Here is a 16,734-nt window from a genome sequence, read left to right on the forward strand (position 1 = left end):
TTTCGCCGACCTCCCTTACCCTCGCCCCGTCACTCCTCCTCGACTAGTCAGGGACGCCCCGTCCCAACTCGAGTGCCCTCTCACACGTCGCGGTGGGCTGCCGCAAGGAGACGAGGAGGAAGAATCCTATGGCGATTTGGCATGGTGTCAGAGGACCATCGCCGACCTTCTTGAAGAGGACCCTCGCCCTCATCTCGGCTAATGACAGATTCGCACCTTCAGTAACTGCAGATTACTTAAATTAAAGTTGAATAAGCATCAGCGTAGCACTTCCGCAGTTTGCAAGCAGCCGTCCCATTTTGACTGCGCAGTAGAAATTTCGAACCACGTCGATCTCGAAGCTTGAATACTCTTGTGAGCTGGCACGTAATAATTGCTCGCGTGACGCAGGCAATGATGCAAACATCACTTGGACTTACCAGGCGATCTCAACAAACTTCGTCGAGTTCTGCACAGGAAACTACTGCTACAAGAGCGGAAGATCGCCGAGCCCTTCTCCGCTTCAACAATCCAAGAAGAACAGCACTCCACTCCAAGCTCTCACCGGCAAGGACCACCGCGCCGGTTGGGCAACACAAACCGAGCGCTGTCCCTGCGGTGGCGCACCTCACCTGCGCGCCATGGAGCGGGAGCCGGCGTGCACGGCGCGCCCGCGCGTGCTGCTCCTGTGCAGCCCGTGCATGGGCCACCTCATCCCCTTCGTGGAGCTCGCGCGCCGCCTCGCGGCCGACCACGGCCTCGCCGCCACGCTCCTCTTCGCCTCGGCCACGTCCCCGCCCTCGGCGCAGTACCTCGCGGTGGCCGCCGCCGCCCCCGACGCCGTCGACCTCGTCGCGCTGCCCGCGCCGCCGCCGGACGCGCTCCCTCCCGGCGCGCGCGAGCGCGAGCGCGCCGAGATCGCCGTCGCCTCCAACGTCCCGCGCGTCCGAGAGCTCGCGCGCGCGCTGGCCGCGGACGCGCCCCTCGCCGCGCTCGTCGTGGACATGGTCGGCGTGCGGGCGCGCGGCGTCGCGGCGGAGGTGGGCGTCCCGGTCTACATGTTCTTCACCTCGCCGTGGATGACGCTGTCCCTGCTCCTGCACCTCCCCGGGATCGACGCGGCGCGCGCCGGGGAGCACCGGGACGCCACGGAGCCGATCCGTCTCCCTGGCTGCGTGCCGATCCACGCTCACGAGCTGCCGGCTTCCATGCTCGCCGACCGGAGCAGCAGCATGTACGCTGGATTCGTGTCCATGGCCAAGGCTATAAGACAAGTCGACGGCATTCTTGTGAACACGTCCCGCGAGATTGAGCCCGCGGTGGGCGACGGCATGGACGGTCTGGGGCTGCCGGTCCACCCGGTCGGACCATTGGTCTGGACCAGACCGGCCGGCGAGGACCGGGACCACGAGTGCATGAGGTGGCTGGACCAGCAGCCACGTGGATCCGTGGTCTACGTGTCATTTGGCAGCGGTGGCACGCTTACGTGGCAACAGACGGCTGAGCTGGCGCTTGGGCTGGAGCTTAGTCAGTGTAGATTCATTTGGGCTGTCAAGAGACCACATCAAAGTTCGGCAAATGGAGCATTCTTCGGGACTCAGAACGGTGAGGACACTTCATTGGATTTCTTGCCTGAGGGGTTCATGGAGAGGACTAGAGGGTTGGGGTTAGTGACGCACTCCTGGGCCCCACAAACAGCTATAGTAGGGCATCCTTCAGTCGGGTGCTTCTTGACGCATTGCGGGTGGAACTCGATATTGGAGTGTGTTATGTGTGGTGTGCCTATGATAGCGTGGCCACTTTACGCTGAGCAAAATATGAATGCTGCGATGATGGAGGTCCAGGTCGGGGTGGCAGTCCGGGCCAAGGTCGGTCTTGATCGATTTATAAGCAAAGAAGAGGTTGCGAGTGCAATTCAACGTGCGATGGTAGGGGAGGAAGCTGTAAGGATGAGGAAGCGAGCAAGTGAACTTAGAGACAAATCAGCGCATGATTTGAGCAAGGATGGCCGTTCAACTCATGCTTTAGCACAAATTGCAGATGTGTGGAAATGCTCTACTAGGAAATGAAGAAAATGGGGGGCATTATTCGGTATTCCTGTTATCGGTGACATTTCCTTTTTTTTTTTGCTAGATGATGTATCTCATTGAAATGAAGCTGCATAACATTTCAGACGACGCTGTAAAAGATTAGAATGAAGTCTTTCTTCTGAGTCACGTTCTTATAATGTGCTGAAGAGGTAGCTTAATACATAGATGTAGTCACTTTAAAGCAAAGAACACTTGTAAAGTTTCTCTCGAGGATCAGCTGTAGGTACAATGCTGGAATTCAAACACTCGGTATTCATAGGTCGTTTAGAGTGACTTTCGGCTTGATATGGTCCAAAAACTCCGAGTGCAACGAGGAGAAGCCATGATGATCATGTGAAGAAACACAGAGGTACCGGTTGAACCGACGGTCAAGAAGAAGATGCCGGTGCATTGCTTTACCGATGCAGAAGCGTTTGAAGTTGGAGAAGTCTGAACAGCACCGGTTGAATCGATACCCGTGCAATGACATCAGCAGAAGAAGACAGTTGGAGTCAACGGCTAGCAGGCAAGGTCAGTGCGGCCGGTTAAACCGACGGTGTCGACCGGTTTAACCGACGTTTTATGCTTTCCTGGGTAAAAGCAAGCAACAGTTATGAGCTGCCCTCTAGCCTATATAAGCTCTCACCCCGGATCATTTGAGGCTGCTGGAGTTCGTGTGAAACACCCATACTCTGAAAAAATTCTCCAAGCCATCCAAGAGCTTATTGATCAAATACTTAGACTTTAGCACAAGCTTTGTGAGTGATAGTGTTAGGCTCGCTCTAGTTAGAGTGAGAGAGCAAGGTGTAGATGCCTTGTGCTGGTTCTTGAGTGAACCACAGCTGTAATATTGGTGTGCCAGTCCCTTGAAGTCTTCGTGACTTGTTGACAAGTCTTCGACCCTCCAGCTTGGTGTGGAGTGGCAACGACGGCTTTGTGCGGGGGACAAGAAGACCCCTCATTCGTGGGAAGCTCTGTAGTGAAGGTGGCATCAAGGTGACCGGGAAACTTGGCGTGAGTCAAGGGGAGTTCCGAAAGAGACTTGGTGATCGAAAAATAATACTTTTTATGAGTGCTTCAACAACGTGAATTAGGTGTGGCTTAGTGCCTACCGATACCACGGGATAAATTCTCGCGTCAAGAGTTTGCATCCTCTCATTCCCTCCTTTACGTTTCCACGTTACTCTTGCAACTTGTATGCCTTTACTTTTTTAGCGTAATAAGATTTGGCTATAGGTTGCAAAACTTATTTGGGATGAGCGTTTCACAGTAGAGGAAGCATAGTTGCACATGTAGATAGCATGTTCTAGAGTATGTTTTGTGCAAATTAGTTTAAGCCATAGCTTAAGTCATAGCTTAAGGTTTTAGAATTGTCTAATTCACCCCTTCCCTACGAGCACCGATTTCTTTCAATTCATATTTAGTATTTTACATTGACAAATAAACTCCTGGATAACAATAACACCATAGTCCCAGTCAGTCACACTGATATATTCGTGATACACCGATAACCAGCCAAGAAAAAAAGAAATATCAGTGAATTTGAAAATGTTAGATGATGATTTCTAGCATGTGATCGTGTAACGTCAAAAGAACGTGTAATGGATGAAGACTGAAATCAGAACTAGCATCTTGCACTAAAGGATTACATTAACATATTAGTTTTGGACAAAGCCAAAGATTAAGGTCTTGTCACCATGAGGTGTTATAAGGAAAATATACAAGATGGCTAGGTACAGCTCTCACTGAAGGAGTTCTGGACAAACTGAGAAATCGCTTTGACAGCTTCCATTTCAACATCATGTTGATTTAACCCTCTAGACTCTAGGTATTTTTTGCCGATCTTAAAGGAGTGGTCACCACCATCAATAACATGCAGTTCATTCTTGCAGGTCATCTTCTTGCGAGTGGACTCAAGTCTATCTAAGGGACACAAACCATCTTTACTTCCCTGTTAACAAAAGTAAAAAAAAGAAACACAATTTACTATGTTTCACTTTACAATATCAGAAAAAAAATCAAGAAAAATTACATTACCTGAACAAACATTGTTGGAACCTTCAGCTGTAATAGTGTCTCATCTCTCACTGCTCCATTCACTCCCTAAGTTGAATAAAGCACAATGAGATGAAAATAAAATTGATACCTCAAATTGTAGTATAATGGTGATCAGTACAGGTTTCTGGTTATAGGAGTGAGGGATTGCAAACAACGTGATGTCAGGTTCCCAGAACAGTTAGGAGCGGAAAACAAGCATGTCCAGAGAGGAACAAAAGGAAATTTGTAGTCTCATCTCCAGGAATGCCCGTATTGATAACCACTAGTAACAAAACGTCAATTCATAAAGCTACAACATAGTGGGTGCGAAAGCAAGCACTTAGAAGACACAGCAACCATCATCTGTCCCAATCATGCTACAAAGGTAATATAAATCCATTTCTTATCTGGACATCAGTTTAAGAGTACCCAGTAGAAGATAATATTCAGGTACAAGGGAACCAAAAAGCAATGTGCAGATCAACTAGACAGTGGCAGGATAGAAACCTTCAAAGGGTAACCCAAGCATACAACAGCAGAAACATCAATGTCGTCGGAGCTTGCCACCATGCAGCTGACCCTGAGAATGTTGATACACCCTTGTCAGATACTCATATCAGAACTCAGAAGAACATTCAGCGTTGAAGGATAACAATCTACAAAGCATTCAAATGTTGAACCAAGCAAAGAAGACACATATTTGTCCACTGAAAATTACCTCGATCCCATGGACTTCCCCATCAAAATAAGAGGATGCCCCTGATACTTGGCGGCAGCATCCTTCACGACGCCCAGGTGATGATCAACAAGCTTCTCTGCCTTTGGCGGCGCCCTGCGCTTCCCACCTGACATATCTGCGAGTTTAACATTGCCATACGACCATTTAGCTCTTGCTGGCAAATTTTGATCCAACAATATGACGGGCCAAGGGTAACGAGTTAGCAACTAGTTTACTGAATTAACTAACATGGGTAGTCAAAAATCACCACTTCGACAGCATCCAGTGCATCCCGCACCATCTCCTTCCAACTAGATGAATCAATCGCCGGTTTAGCACAAATGTTGCAGGTCTCAAGGGAGATGAATGTTTTACCAAGAATGTATCTGAAGATCCGATTGACCACTTGAGCGAGAGAAAGAGACAACTTACTGGACCATCCAATCGGAGGAGGAAGGGGCACCGGCGCCGTGAGCGAAGACGACCACCGGCTGACGTTTCGGCGTCCGCAGGGGAGGAGCTGGCGCCGGCGCGGGCGAGCTCTGATCCGCGCGGCGGCGCTTGGGAGCCATGAGGAACGGCGATTGAGGGGCGGAAGAAACCCTAGTTTGGGATTGGGGCGCGGGGGGAACGGGAATGGAGTGGCGGCCACTTGAGCGCGGGAAACTCCTCTTGCTTCCCGCCCTTCCACGGTCGGCGGGCGTCAGGTCAGGTGGCAGGCGGCACTTCGGTATAGGTAAAATGGCAGATTTTTTGAGATTTTTTGTATTTCCTATTTTCCTTAACCTACTTTAATTAATACTAGTATAATACGCGTGCGTTGCTACAGGTAATGTAAATTTTATCCGAATGTATATGAAACCACCCACTTAATTTGTGCTCTTTCATTCCGTGTACAGCCGTGCCGTGTGCGCGTGAGGCATTGATTGTTCGGATTCTGATTGAGATTACGATCTATTATATTTATCCAGATTCTGATTAGGATTTCAATTAATTTGATCGAGTTCCGATTAGAATTCTAATTGACGGACCAAAGAATCATTGCTTGCTTTAGAAATAGTAGAGATGGAGATAGAGATAGAGATAGAGATAGAGATTTTAGAATAAACCATGGGACTCTTAGTTTATAAATAAACCTTTTCAACTTACAGATGTTAAGGACTGAGGCATCAATAGGTAAAACTCTTAAAAACAAATTATATATAGCTGTTTCGCAAAAACTATTATATATGGCTTGACAATGCCATGAAATCATGCCAAATTCCCCTTTTAAAATATTAATAAAAAAATAGTTCCATTAAACTTTCCATTTGGATAATTATTTTGGGATCTACGAACCTCCAATTTTGGCCCATGGGCAACAAGCGCTATGGCGGCTGGCCCACGAGTGGGTAGTGTGGATCACGTGGGCCTTGGCTAAAAAACGTGTATATCAGATACCTATTTATCACAAATTATTCGGAACAATAAAAATCATGTTGTCTCTAATGGCCCGTCTTAGATGAGGCTTGCAGTTTAAAACATGGGAGGCAAAGGCTCTTCCTGTACAGTGCCAGACTTGATTAGCATGCATCTACTCAGGCTCCGTTTGGATGTAAGTGTTGATCGGTCAAAGTGCTAAACTTTAGTAAATTCATCCAAAATGGAGTGCTGATGGATAGGCTAAACTTACCTAAGATTTAAAAACTTTAGCATAGGTATAATTGCTAATATATACTAAAGTTTAGCACTTAACTTTTTCCTTCAAACAAACCCTTGTTCATAATTGACACCAGATACAAATAGACGATTAACCCATTTTATCTTTGTATAATTGGATTAGTAAATCAGATCGAATCACGTCACAATAAATGATGCTGGTCTTCAGTGTGTCAGACTTAATAAGCATGCATCTACTCATTCGTAGCCGACCTAGATCAGATCAAGTTTCTGAATGTTGCTTTTTCCAACCCCAGTTACTTCAGGGATAGGTGTTGTTATTTAATCTTGAAATTTTTTTACCTCTCTAAACTTTGGACCGAATCCGTATTTTCTTTCTAGATAATAAAACCGTCTGTCTGGACTTCTCGGACTCGCAATACCGGACAAGCGACCTCCCTTGCTATTTTCCTAGGTGGTTTTTCTATTTTTCTTTTATATTTATTTCAGCTTAATTTTTAAAAAATTATAGTAAATCATAAAAAATTATAAAATAGAAAATCCAATTTTGTTCGGATCCACATGAGTATATCTATGCAGTGAACATATGATATGGTATAATTTAGTATAAAATTTTTGGTGTAGCTTTTGATATATACTTTTCTGTAATTAATTCATAGCTACAATTTTTGTGATCCAATTATGATAAATTTTTTATGGTGAGATAATAATTGTATGCTTGAGTTTTAGTAAAAATTTCATGCTCATTGGATCATGTATGACGATTTATAGATTTATCTAATAAACCTAGATAAATCTATAGATAAACCTAGACAAATCTATAACTCAGTCATACATGATCCAATAAGAATAAAAATTTTACTATAGATTAAACATGTAATTATTAGCCCACTATAAAAATGTCACCATAATTGGACCAAGAAAATTGTAGTTATGAATTAATTACAAAAAAGTATATATCTAAAACTATAGCAAAAACTTTGTACTAAATTATACCTTGATATGTTCACTACATAGATCTACTCATGTGGAGTCCAAAAAATAGATTTTTTATTTTTTATTTTTTCTATAATTTACTATAATTTTTTTAAAATTAGCCGAAATAAACATAAAATAAAAATAGAAAAACCACCTAGGAAAACAGCGAGGGAGGTCACGTGTCCGGTATCGCGAGTTCGAGAAGTCCAGACGGACAGTTTTATTGTCCAGGAAGGAAACGCGGCCTCGGTCCAAAGTTAAGGGAGGTAAAAAAAATTCTATTAACCTTCCAATCTGCTATGCTGATAAGCCCCTGAAGCCAATAGCGGTTCTAACTTTAGTTTGGTGCTCACCAGCTCAACCGTCCACCTAACCTAAGGCCAGGCATTCTATTAGAGTTTAAATCATCCGATGATCCACAGATAAAAAGGTTAATGGATCGGATATTCTACCATCAAAATCTTGCCGACTTAACCAACTCTCAAGTGCGGAAAAGGAATACAATAGTAGCGTGCCTATGGAGCACTAGCTCCACACCTAAAAAGATAGCATCACTCGCCTTCCAGTTCCAGTGCTAAAACCATTCCAGCAGCAGTAGCACAAACGCCCTCCAACATATATAGAGAGCACCCCCACTCCCTGCATTTCAATCACAACACACACAAATCACCGTGTGCACGGCCCTGGCATTTTTGCTGTTGCCTTCAGTGTTGGCAACATGGCCAGTGCTGCGATCTGCTCGGCCACCATCCTCCTCTTGGCTGTGGCCGTATTTGCCTCCGTCTCCAGCGCCTCACACCCATTGGCGGCTGTGGAGGCAACAACAAACCATGCCATCACCAAGGAGAAGAGCAACCTGCTACCGGTGCCCAATGACCATGACAAGGAGGAGATGGAGGAGGCCACGGCCGGGGGGCAACGAGGCAGTGCCAACGAAAAGATAACGAGCTCGGCGTCAGCTGAGGAGGAAGGAAAGAAGACCGGATCCTATTGGGGCAAGGCCAAGAAGCTAGACGACGACGATGATGATAACGGTGATTCCGATCATGATTCGGACTCTGACCATGATCAAGATCACGATTCAGACTCGGACCATGATCGTGATCACGATTCAGACGGGGATTCTGATGACAATGATGACGACGACGATGATGACCACAAATCGAAGAATGAAAGGAAGAAGAATCACGCAGCTCAGGGGAGGAAAGGAGCTCCGGGCAGTAAGCGCGATGACCAGCTGCCTAAAATAGTGAAAAAGGTGTAAGCTTCATGCATGCTTCCTGCAAAGATCATCATGAACAAATGAAGCTTAATTAGTAGATGCGTGCCTACCTTTGTCTTTGAGTCGTCTGTAACTCTAATAAAAACGTGTGTGACCCTGCTATTAATAAGTATTGGACCCTGTGAGCAGAATGCCAGAATGTATATGCAAATGTGAATCTGACAGTTCATCCGTCTTTCATGTTCGGTTTCATCACTGGGTTACAGATATAAGCCTCATGACCAAGGCAGCTGAAGAGAGAGACGTTGCCGCCCACTACTCCAAGGCAGGCTGCATGTTGGGTTGTTTTTTTTTCTTTTGGGCCCACGATTGCTATTTGATAAGATTCAGTGGGCCAGTAGTTGCTGTTTGGTGAGGTTTGGTGGGCTGATTGTTCCTTTTGCAATTTGACTATTTCTTTAAGAAATGCTGATCAATGTTAACTGTTTTTTTCTCTGAGAGTTGGCTAATTATTTCACACCCAACAAATAGGTAATGCATGCAAACAAATTTTAAAACTAAATTAGTAAAATCTATGTGGAACATTTAAATGTATGACATCGAGTGTTTCTATATATGTGTGAACGTGAGAACATGTTCACCCTGTACTGTCTTTTTTTTTTACTACACATTATTGGCAAATAATTAAAACGAAGAAAGAAGTATCAACCCATTCAAATCGTGTCAGTCCAAATCAGAATCTTTTTCAAGATGCAAGATCAACTTGCAATTCTATTGTGTTTGACTTCTTTTTTCTAAGACGCTAGTTGTCCACTTGCATTGGACCACGTGTGGTGATATTCGATGTGCCGATGTTTATGGATCTAACACGCATATACACAACTTTGGCTGTCACCCTTGGAATGAAGTTTATTGTTTTTTATACTGTTCTTCACGTGGATTTGTCCCTTTCAAATGGCTACCCTGCACTATCGCATTATATTATTTCTGTTACTAACGAAGTCCTCTGCTTCACTTCATCCAATAATAAAAAAAATTCCTTATTATTCAATGGGAGTTTTCAAACTTTGGACAGTGGTGATTCATGGTAATAGATTATTCGAAACGGTGAATATGGTGTCGGTGTTTAACCGGCTGCCCACCGAGGGATATGCCCAAGGTGATAGGTTTTGGGTGAGGAGACGCCGAGATCAGGAACTTGAAGGTGCAAGGAACACAAAGCTTAGACAGGTTCGGGCCGCAAGATGCGTAACACCCTACGTCCTGTATGGTGGTTTGTATTGCTTTTGGTGTAGAATGATCTAGAGATCATCTTTTTGAGAGGGGTCCCTGACCTCCCTTATATATCCGAGAGGCCATGGTTACAAAGATACTAACCAACACCAGTTGAGGAATCGTACCAGAACATATCTCGAGTAGATTCCCTCTGTATCGGTTAGCTCTATCTCCTATTTAAATGAGATAAATAAGAGATAAACGAGATAAATAAGAGATAAGACGGACTTAATCTTTTAAACCTCTTTAAACTACGTCATGTACCCAGTCCCATGGCCCCGGGTCTGACAAGCCCCCGAGCTCTTCGTAACCCGAGTACTGCAGGCTTACCGAGTACTTTCGAAGCAGTCTTCGACTTCTTCCGAAGCTTCGCCTTGAAGTCCTTCTTCGAGTACTTGCTTGGCTGCATCGAAGCTATGAGGTGCTCATGCCCTGAATTTTTGTTATGGTGTGCGATTTAAAAATCGCACTCCATATGGAGTAGCCCCCGAGACTTAGGTTGAATCGGAGAATCAGGCTGAGGGTCCTATTAGTCTGTGATCCTCCATATCCTTCAAAGAAATTTGAAAAATAAGTAGTCGATGCCACGTATCCCGCAGCCCCCGAGCCTTGAATCCAAATCCCACAATTTTGGAGATAAGGATCGGAAAACCGTGGCATGCAGGCTAAAAAATGACAACTTAAGAAAGTGCCAAAGTGATGATACAAATGATGGACATTAGATCATGAATCCAGAAATCCCCCTTTTTCCAGGTTAATTAGCCCTGAAAAAATAAGGAATCGAATGTTTAATCCAAACAGTCCACCAAATGACCTCTCAACTTCGGAATATTCCCAAAAAACGACCCTTGAACTTCGGAACAGTAACTTTTCCTCACCCCGCTGGTTATTTAACCCTGCGATAACAGTGGAAAAAGACTGTGCTTTCAATCTGTATTTTGCCAAGAACCGCCAAAATCCCCAAACAAAGCCAAACGCCGCCGCCTCCCCCCCAAAGAAATCCTCCCGCTCCAACCTCCCCACCCCTCTCCCCGCAGCCCCCGAGCATCTCGTGGCCGGCGAATCGGAGATGGCGCCCAAGAAGGCAGAGATCGAAAAGAAGGAGAGAGAGGCGCATCCTTCGACCGCGGAGTGGACACACAGTAAGTGCTCCCTCAACAATCTAAACAACCTTGTTTCCGAGGGGTTGCTGCAAGAGAAGAACCTTGTCAACTGGCGCCCCTCTTACCGTGAGCCTTTCCCCATGGAGAATGTTGACGAAATCGTCACATTTCTCCAGTTTGCCGAACGGGGATTGGCCCTCCCCTCTAGTTCCTTCTTCCGGGGCCTGCTGTACTACTACGGGCTTGAGCTTCATCATCTCAACCCCAATTCTATCTGCCACATTTCGATTTTTATCTATTTCTGCGAAGCTTTCCTTGGAATCGAACCCCACTCGGATCTTTTCAGCTTCCTCTTCCGCCTCAAACCACAGCCTACATCCAAGAATCTTTCCGTTGTGGGGGGCGCCGGCATCCAACTGCGTCAGCAGGCCGGCGACAAATATCTCACATACAAATTCCCCTCCAACCTTCCTGGATGGAAAAACCATTGGTTTTATATCGAGAACCATGCTCCCCACCTCCCAACAAAATCAAATAGACCACCTATAGTGAGGCCCGAGTGGAATCTTGAACCCTCCGGCGGGGAGATGGATCAGGTCAAGGAGCTGCTGGACATCATAGAGGCACAGAAGAAGAAGGGAGTGACCGGTGCCTCCGTCATGTTCGCATTTTTCAAGCGCCGCGTCCAACCAATCCAGCAGCGCCATCGCCTGGGATTCGAGTACACAGGCCCCGCTGATCCTTTTCGCATGTGCGCAGAAGAATTGCCAGATGAAGCCGCGCTCCAGCGAGTCCAGCGGGTGCTGCTAGACGTGGACGCCGTGCCGTACGTGCCCACATTATTTTCCGCACGAAATCCGCCCAAACCAGTAAGCATTCGACTTCTTTTTTGCTGAAAATATCCTCGTTTACTCTAATACTGAACTGAAGGTCCTTTTGCAGGGACATACAGAGCTGTACCGCAGCTACCCGCCACGGCCTGACGTCCCCCGGCCGGACCACCTCCTCCCCAGTGCTGCTGTTGAGGCAAAGAGGGCTCGCATCGCTGCGGCCCTGCGTAGCAGCGGATCCACCGAGGATGTGAGCTCCCGGTCGGAGGAGGGGGCTGAAGGAGAAGCGCGTCGGGCCAACTCCTCCGACCAAAGCGTGGAGTTGACCGGTGTTTTGCCGTTGGTGCCGCAAGGCCGTCGGTTGGTGCGCAAGCGAAAGGCGCAAGAACTCGAGTCTACCGGGTAAGAGCTTACTGCTTTGATGCATTTCTATATGTTGAGATTATGCCATGCTCACAATGCCATCCTGTAGTCCTTCCGCTTACTCCTACCGAGCCGAGCCCAAAGACGAAAGAGCAGGCCCATCGGCCGCCGCGACCGTCACCATCGCCGTGGCGGGGACCGCGCCACAGGCTGGTGAAACCCCACCACCAGCGACGGGGACGCCGTGTCAGGCCGTGCGGATGAAAAGGGCCATTAAGAAGAAATCTGTACTGTAAGTCTGCCTCTGGTTGTACAGCAAATATTTTGATCTTTCGACTTATGTGTTGACTAACTTCGACTTCATTAGTGCTGCCAGTGTCGCGGACTTCCAGCTGACGCCAGCTTCGACTACCCCAGCCCCCGGGTTGTCGACCCAAGAGGAATCATCAAGCGCTGGGCCAGTCATGGCTGCGTCAGCCCCCGAGCCATCGGCCCCGGAAGGGTCAACGCCCACGGAGCAAGCCCCTGGGGCAGACGCGACGCTGCCCGACCTGCTGCCTCCCGGGTCCCGACAAGTCGAGGTCGGGGCCGGTGGCGAGAAACAAGTCGAGGCCCCTAGCACCGCTCCTATGGATGGCGCAGGTGAGCATCTGACCGCCCCGGCTAGCTACCGGGATCCGCATGTTGTATGCTGAGAATATTTGTGATTGCAGGTGCACAGCAGCTGACTACTGAAGAAATCGCGGGAACCTCCGGGAGACCCGTTGAGCTGCTGCTGGCCGGGTCAGGTTGTCAGGATGCCGTCGCCACTGTCCTAGCGGGTGACCTGCTGCTGACGGATGGCAACATAGAGAACCTCAAGAAGGCGCATGACTTTGTCATGGTAAGACCTGAGAACCTTTCTGCCAGTGGCTATATCGAGTTGCTAATCTGTATTTCCCCTTTTTTATGCAGAGTGTAATCGCCCACTCCCAAAAGCAAGCAGAAGAATTGAAGAGCCTTGCCTGCGACTGCAAGGAACTCGCTGCCCTGAGGAGGCGCCTTGACGATGAGAAGATGGAGAACGTGCATCTTGAGAAGGTCAACGCTGAGCTCCAGCGACAACTCGAGTAACAGAAGAAGGAGCTCGAGGTACATAAGCAGGCGCACCAGGAGCAGCTCAGGGAGCAAAAGAAAGCGCACCAAGGTAAACCATTGCTTCCCTCGGGTACTTGCACTGAATGACTCAACCTAGATTCTGAAAAGCTTTCCACCACAGAGCTTAGGAGAATCTTAATGAGTAAAGAAGAGCTACTTACTGACGTGAAGAACCTGCTCTATCGCCGTACAGATGACGTCGAGAGGTTGCAGAAGGTGATCGGCGACACTGAGCAACAGTTTGTCAACAGCCTTCAGCGAATCAAGACGCTGGGCGAAGAACTCGAAGACCTCAGGGGGCCGCCCGGGAGCTGGTGGTCGTGGTGGATCCACCAGAAGAAGGCAAAGCAAGCCCCCGGCCCCTGCTAGAGCGTCTCCGTGAGGCCCCAAAGAAAGTAATGGAGTTCCTTTCCGAGGCACCTGTCACGTGCGTCAACAACGCCCTCGCAATCGTGAAGTCCTTCCTGCCAAGCGCACAACTGGAGATATTCGCTCAAGGCATGGCGGCGGACTGCACCGAGGAACAATTCGACAGATACCTCCTGGAAGCCCAACCTGTATTAGAACGTATAGTTCAACGTGTAATGCAGGATTAGGGTACTAAAAACAAGTATTCGCTTCCTTGTATATATGGTGTCTTTTGATGTCTCTACTTGTGTATGTGCCCAGGCTGATTTGGTATCCAGGCTTAAAAGGCGTAAGTAGTAGACACTACCCGGGGTGCAACGACCCTAAAGGTAGCCATAGCTCCATGTAGGAACTTATCTAACAAGTTGTCCACAACCCGAACTCTGGGTCTAGAACTGTTAGAAAAGAACGCGAGCGACGTCGCGCGAATGCCGGGCTTAAGGCAAAACTACCCCGAGTGCATCGACTCTGGACGTAGTTAGGGTCGCTCCTTGTATGAGCGCGCTTCGCAAGTTAGATAGAATTTGCGCAGGTTCTGAATGTTCCAGGAGTTCGGGACATCCTGACCCTCAGGATATTGTAGCCGATAAGACCCTGGCCTTGTAACATGCTTGACGACGAACGGGCCCTCCCACCTTGAGTTGAGCTTGTGTAGGCCAGATTTGTCCTGAATGCGACGCAAGACCAAATCACCAACACTGAATGACCGCTCCCTGACGTTGCGATCATGATATCGCCGGATCCCCGGCAGGTACCGGGCTGACTGAACAAGAGCGGTGCAACGAGCTTCTTCCATAGAATCGAGCTCTAACTGTCTCGCCTTGTCCGCCTCGTCTTCATTGTACATTTCGACCCTTGAAGACTTCCACATGATATCGGCTGGTAAAATAGCTTCAGATCCATATACGAGGAAGAAAGGTGTTTGTCCTGTGGCTTTGGACGGCTGAGTCCGAAGCCCCCAGACGACATGTGGCAGCTCATGCACCCATTTGCCTCCCTTCTTGCTGTTTTCATCATAAAGTCTCTTCTTGAGGCCGTCAATTATCAAGCCGTTCGCCCTTTCGAATTGTCCATTGGCCCTTGGGTGTGCGACCGAGACATATTTAACTTCGATGCAAGCATTCTCGCAGAACTCTCAGAACTGGTTTGCCGTGAAATTTAATCCCAAGTCCGTGATGATGGTGTTGGGGAAGCCGAAACGGTGCAAAATATCTGAGATAAAGTCGACGACCCGATCTGGCGTGAGCTTGGCTATCGGCTTGTACTCAATCCACTTAGTAAACTTGTCGATAGCCACCAGAACATGGGTAAAACCGCCTGGCGCCGTTGTGAAGGGCCCGATCATGTCGAGGCTCCAACAAGTGAAAGGCCAGGATGGCGGTATGGTGATGAGGCTGTGAGCTGGAACATGAGTCTGTTTGCCGAAGAATTGACAATTTTGGCACCTGCGCACGAGATCCTCCACGTCAGTCACTGCAGTCGGCCACCAGAAACCAGTCCAGTATGCTTTCCCCACCAGCGTTCTTGAAGCTGCATGATTTCCGCAGACGCACTCGTGGATCTCCCACAGTATGTCGTAACCATCGTCCTTTGTGACGCACTTCATGAGAACTCCTGACCGAGCGCCGCGTCGGTAGAGCTTGCCGTCGACCAAGACGAAACCCTTGCTTCTGCGCAGGACGCGTGCCGCCTCTGCGCTCCTAGCGTCAATTCCCGCTAGTAGCCTTTGATCATGGATGAAGTCAATAAAAGCCTCTCGCCAGTCCTCCCCTAGCATCATAACCTCTCGATCGAGTTGTTGGGACCCGCGTCGATGGTTACCTACGGGGAAGACTTGATGGATGGCTGCTTGAGCTCCTGGACGAAAACTCCAGGCGGGACCTGCGCACATGTTGACCCCAATTTGGACAGGATATCCGCACCAACATTGTGCTCCCGCAAAACATGGTGAACCTCCAAGCTGGAGAATTTGCTCTCCAACTTGCGCACTTCCTGTACATAAGCTTCCACCGTCTCCTTGTTATAGTTCCATTCTTTGTTGACCTGTTGAACGACAAGAAGATAATCGCCATACACAAGTAGTCGCTTGATCCCTAGTGATATCGCCAAACGAAGCCCGTGAAGCAAGGCTTCATACTCGGCTTCATTGTTGGATACCGCCCATAGGATCTGGAGGACATAATTCAATTGTTCACCTCGTGGAGAAACAAGCAAAACACCAGTGCCGCCACCGTAAAGCTTGAGGGACCCATCAAAGTACATGGTCCAGTGGTCCGGCTTGTCGACTGGAGTTGGGATTTGATTCTCCCTCCATTCAGCCATGAAGTCGACTAGAGCTTGTGACTTGATTGCAGTGCGTGGCTTGAAGTCGATTGACAAAGCCCCCAGTTCCACTGCCCATTTGGATATGCATCCCGTGGCGTCTTGATTATGGAGAATATCCGCCAACGGGAAGTCCGTGATCATAGTGATCTTGTACTCATCGAAGTAATGGCGTAGCTTTTTGATGTGATTAAGATTGCATATAAAAACTTTTGAACAGCTGTGTACCGTACCTTGAATTCGGAGAGGACCTCGCTGACGAAGTAGACAGGCCTCTGCATGCTGAACGCATGGCCTTCCTCGCCTCGCTCGACTACAATAGCACTGCTGACAACATGAGTTGTTGCCGCGATGTAAATTAGTAGGTCCTCCCCTGGCAACGGTGCTGTAAGGATCGGAGGTGACTGAAGATGACGTTTCAGATCCTGCAGGGCCCGCTCGGCCTCCTCCGACCATTGGAACTAATCTTGACGTTTCAGGAGCTTGAAGAAGGGCAGTCCTCTCTCCCCGAGTCGGGAGATAAACCTGTTCAGGGCCGCCATACAACCTGTTAACTTCTGCACATTCTTGATTGTGGCCGGAGCCTCCATATCAGTGATGGCCGTGATCTTTACAGGGTTGGCTTCGATGCCCC

General features: G+C 48.1%; 2 protein-coding genes across 2 annotated transcripts; one reads left to right on the forward strand and one right to left on the reverse strand.

Moving 5' to 3' along the window:
* The first annotated feature begins 376 nt into the window (after positions 1-376).
* Positions 377-2,283, forward strand: LOC112886720 (hydroquinone glucosyltransferase-like). Its single transcript, XM_025952696.1, has one exon. It carries the CDS (start codon positions 621-623, stop codon positions 2,046-2,048), a length of 1,428 nt encoding a protein of 475 aa, XP_025808481.1. The 5' UTR covers positions 377-620; the 3' UTR covers positions 2,049-2,283.
* A 1,397-nt stretch (positions 2,284-3,680) lies between these two features.
* LOC112887608 (KAT8 regulatory NSL complex subunit 3) lies at positions 3,681-5,522 on the reverse strand. Its single transcript, XM_025953834.1, has 6 exons — positions 5,236-5,522; positions 5,053-5,114; positions 4,804-4,939; positions 4,593-4,665; positions 4,086-4,151; positions 3,681-3,999 (listed from the first exon to the last, which is right to left on the reverse strand). Exons 1-6 carry the CDS (start codon positions 5,373-5,375, stop codon positions 3,778-3,780), a joined length of 699 nt encoding a protein of 232 aa, XP_025809619.1. The 5' UTR covers positions 5,376-5,522; the 3' UTR covers positions 3,681-3,777.
* Positions 5,523-16,734: the final 11,212 nt, after the last annotated feature.

Source organism: Panicum hallii, chromosome 3, assembly GCF_002211085.1.
Source record: "Panicum hallii strain FIL2 chromosome 3, PHallii_v3.1, whole genome shotgun sequence".
Classification (NCBI taxonomy): Eukaryota; Viridiplantae; Streptophyta; class Magnoliopsida; order Poales; family Poaceae; genus Panicum; species Panicum hallii.

Coding starts and splice junctions, on each gene's coding strand:
- LOC112886720 (XM_025952696.1), top strand. CDS start 621: ATGGAGCGGGAGCCGGCGTGCACGGCGCGCCCGCGCGTGCTGCTCCTG.
- LOC112887608 (XM_025953834.1), bottom strand. CDS start 5,375: ATGGCTCCCAAGCGCCGCCGCGCGGATCAGAGCTCGCCCGCGCCGGCG. Junction 5,115..5,235: donor TCCTCCGATTGGATGGTCCA/GTAAGTTGTCTC, acceptor TGATTCATCTAG/TTGGAAGGAGATGGTGCGGG. Junction 4,000..4,085: donor TTCCAACAATGTTTGTTCAG/GTAATGTAATTT, acceptor TTTTGTTAACAG/GGAAGTAAAGATGGTTTGTG.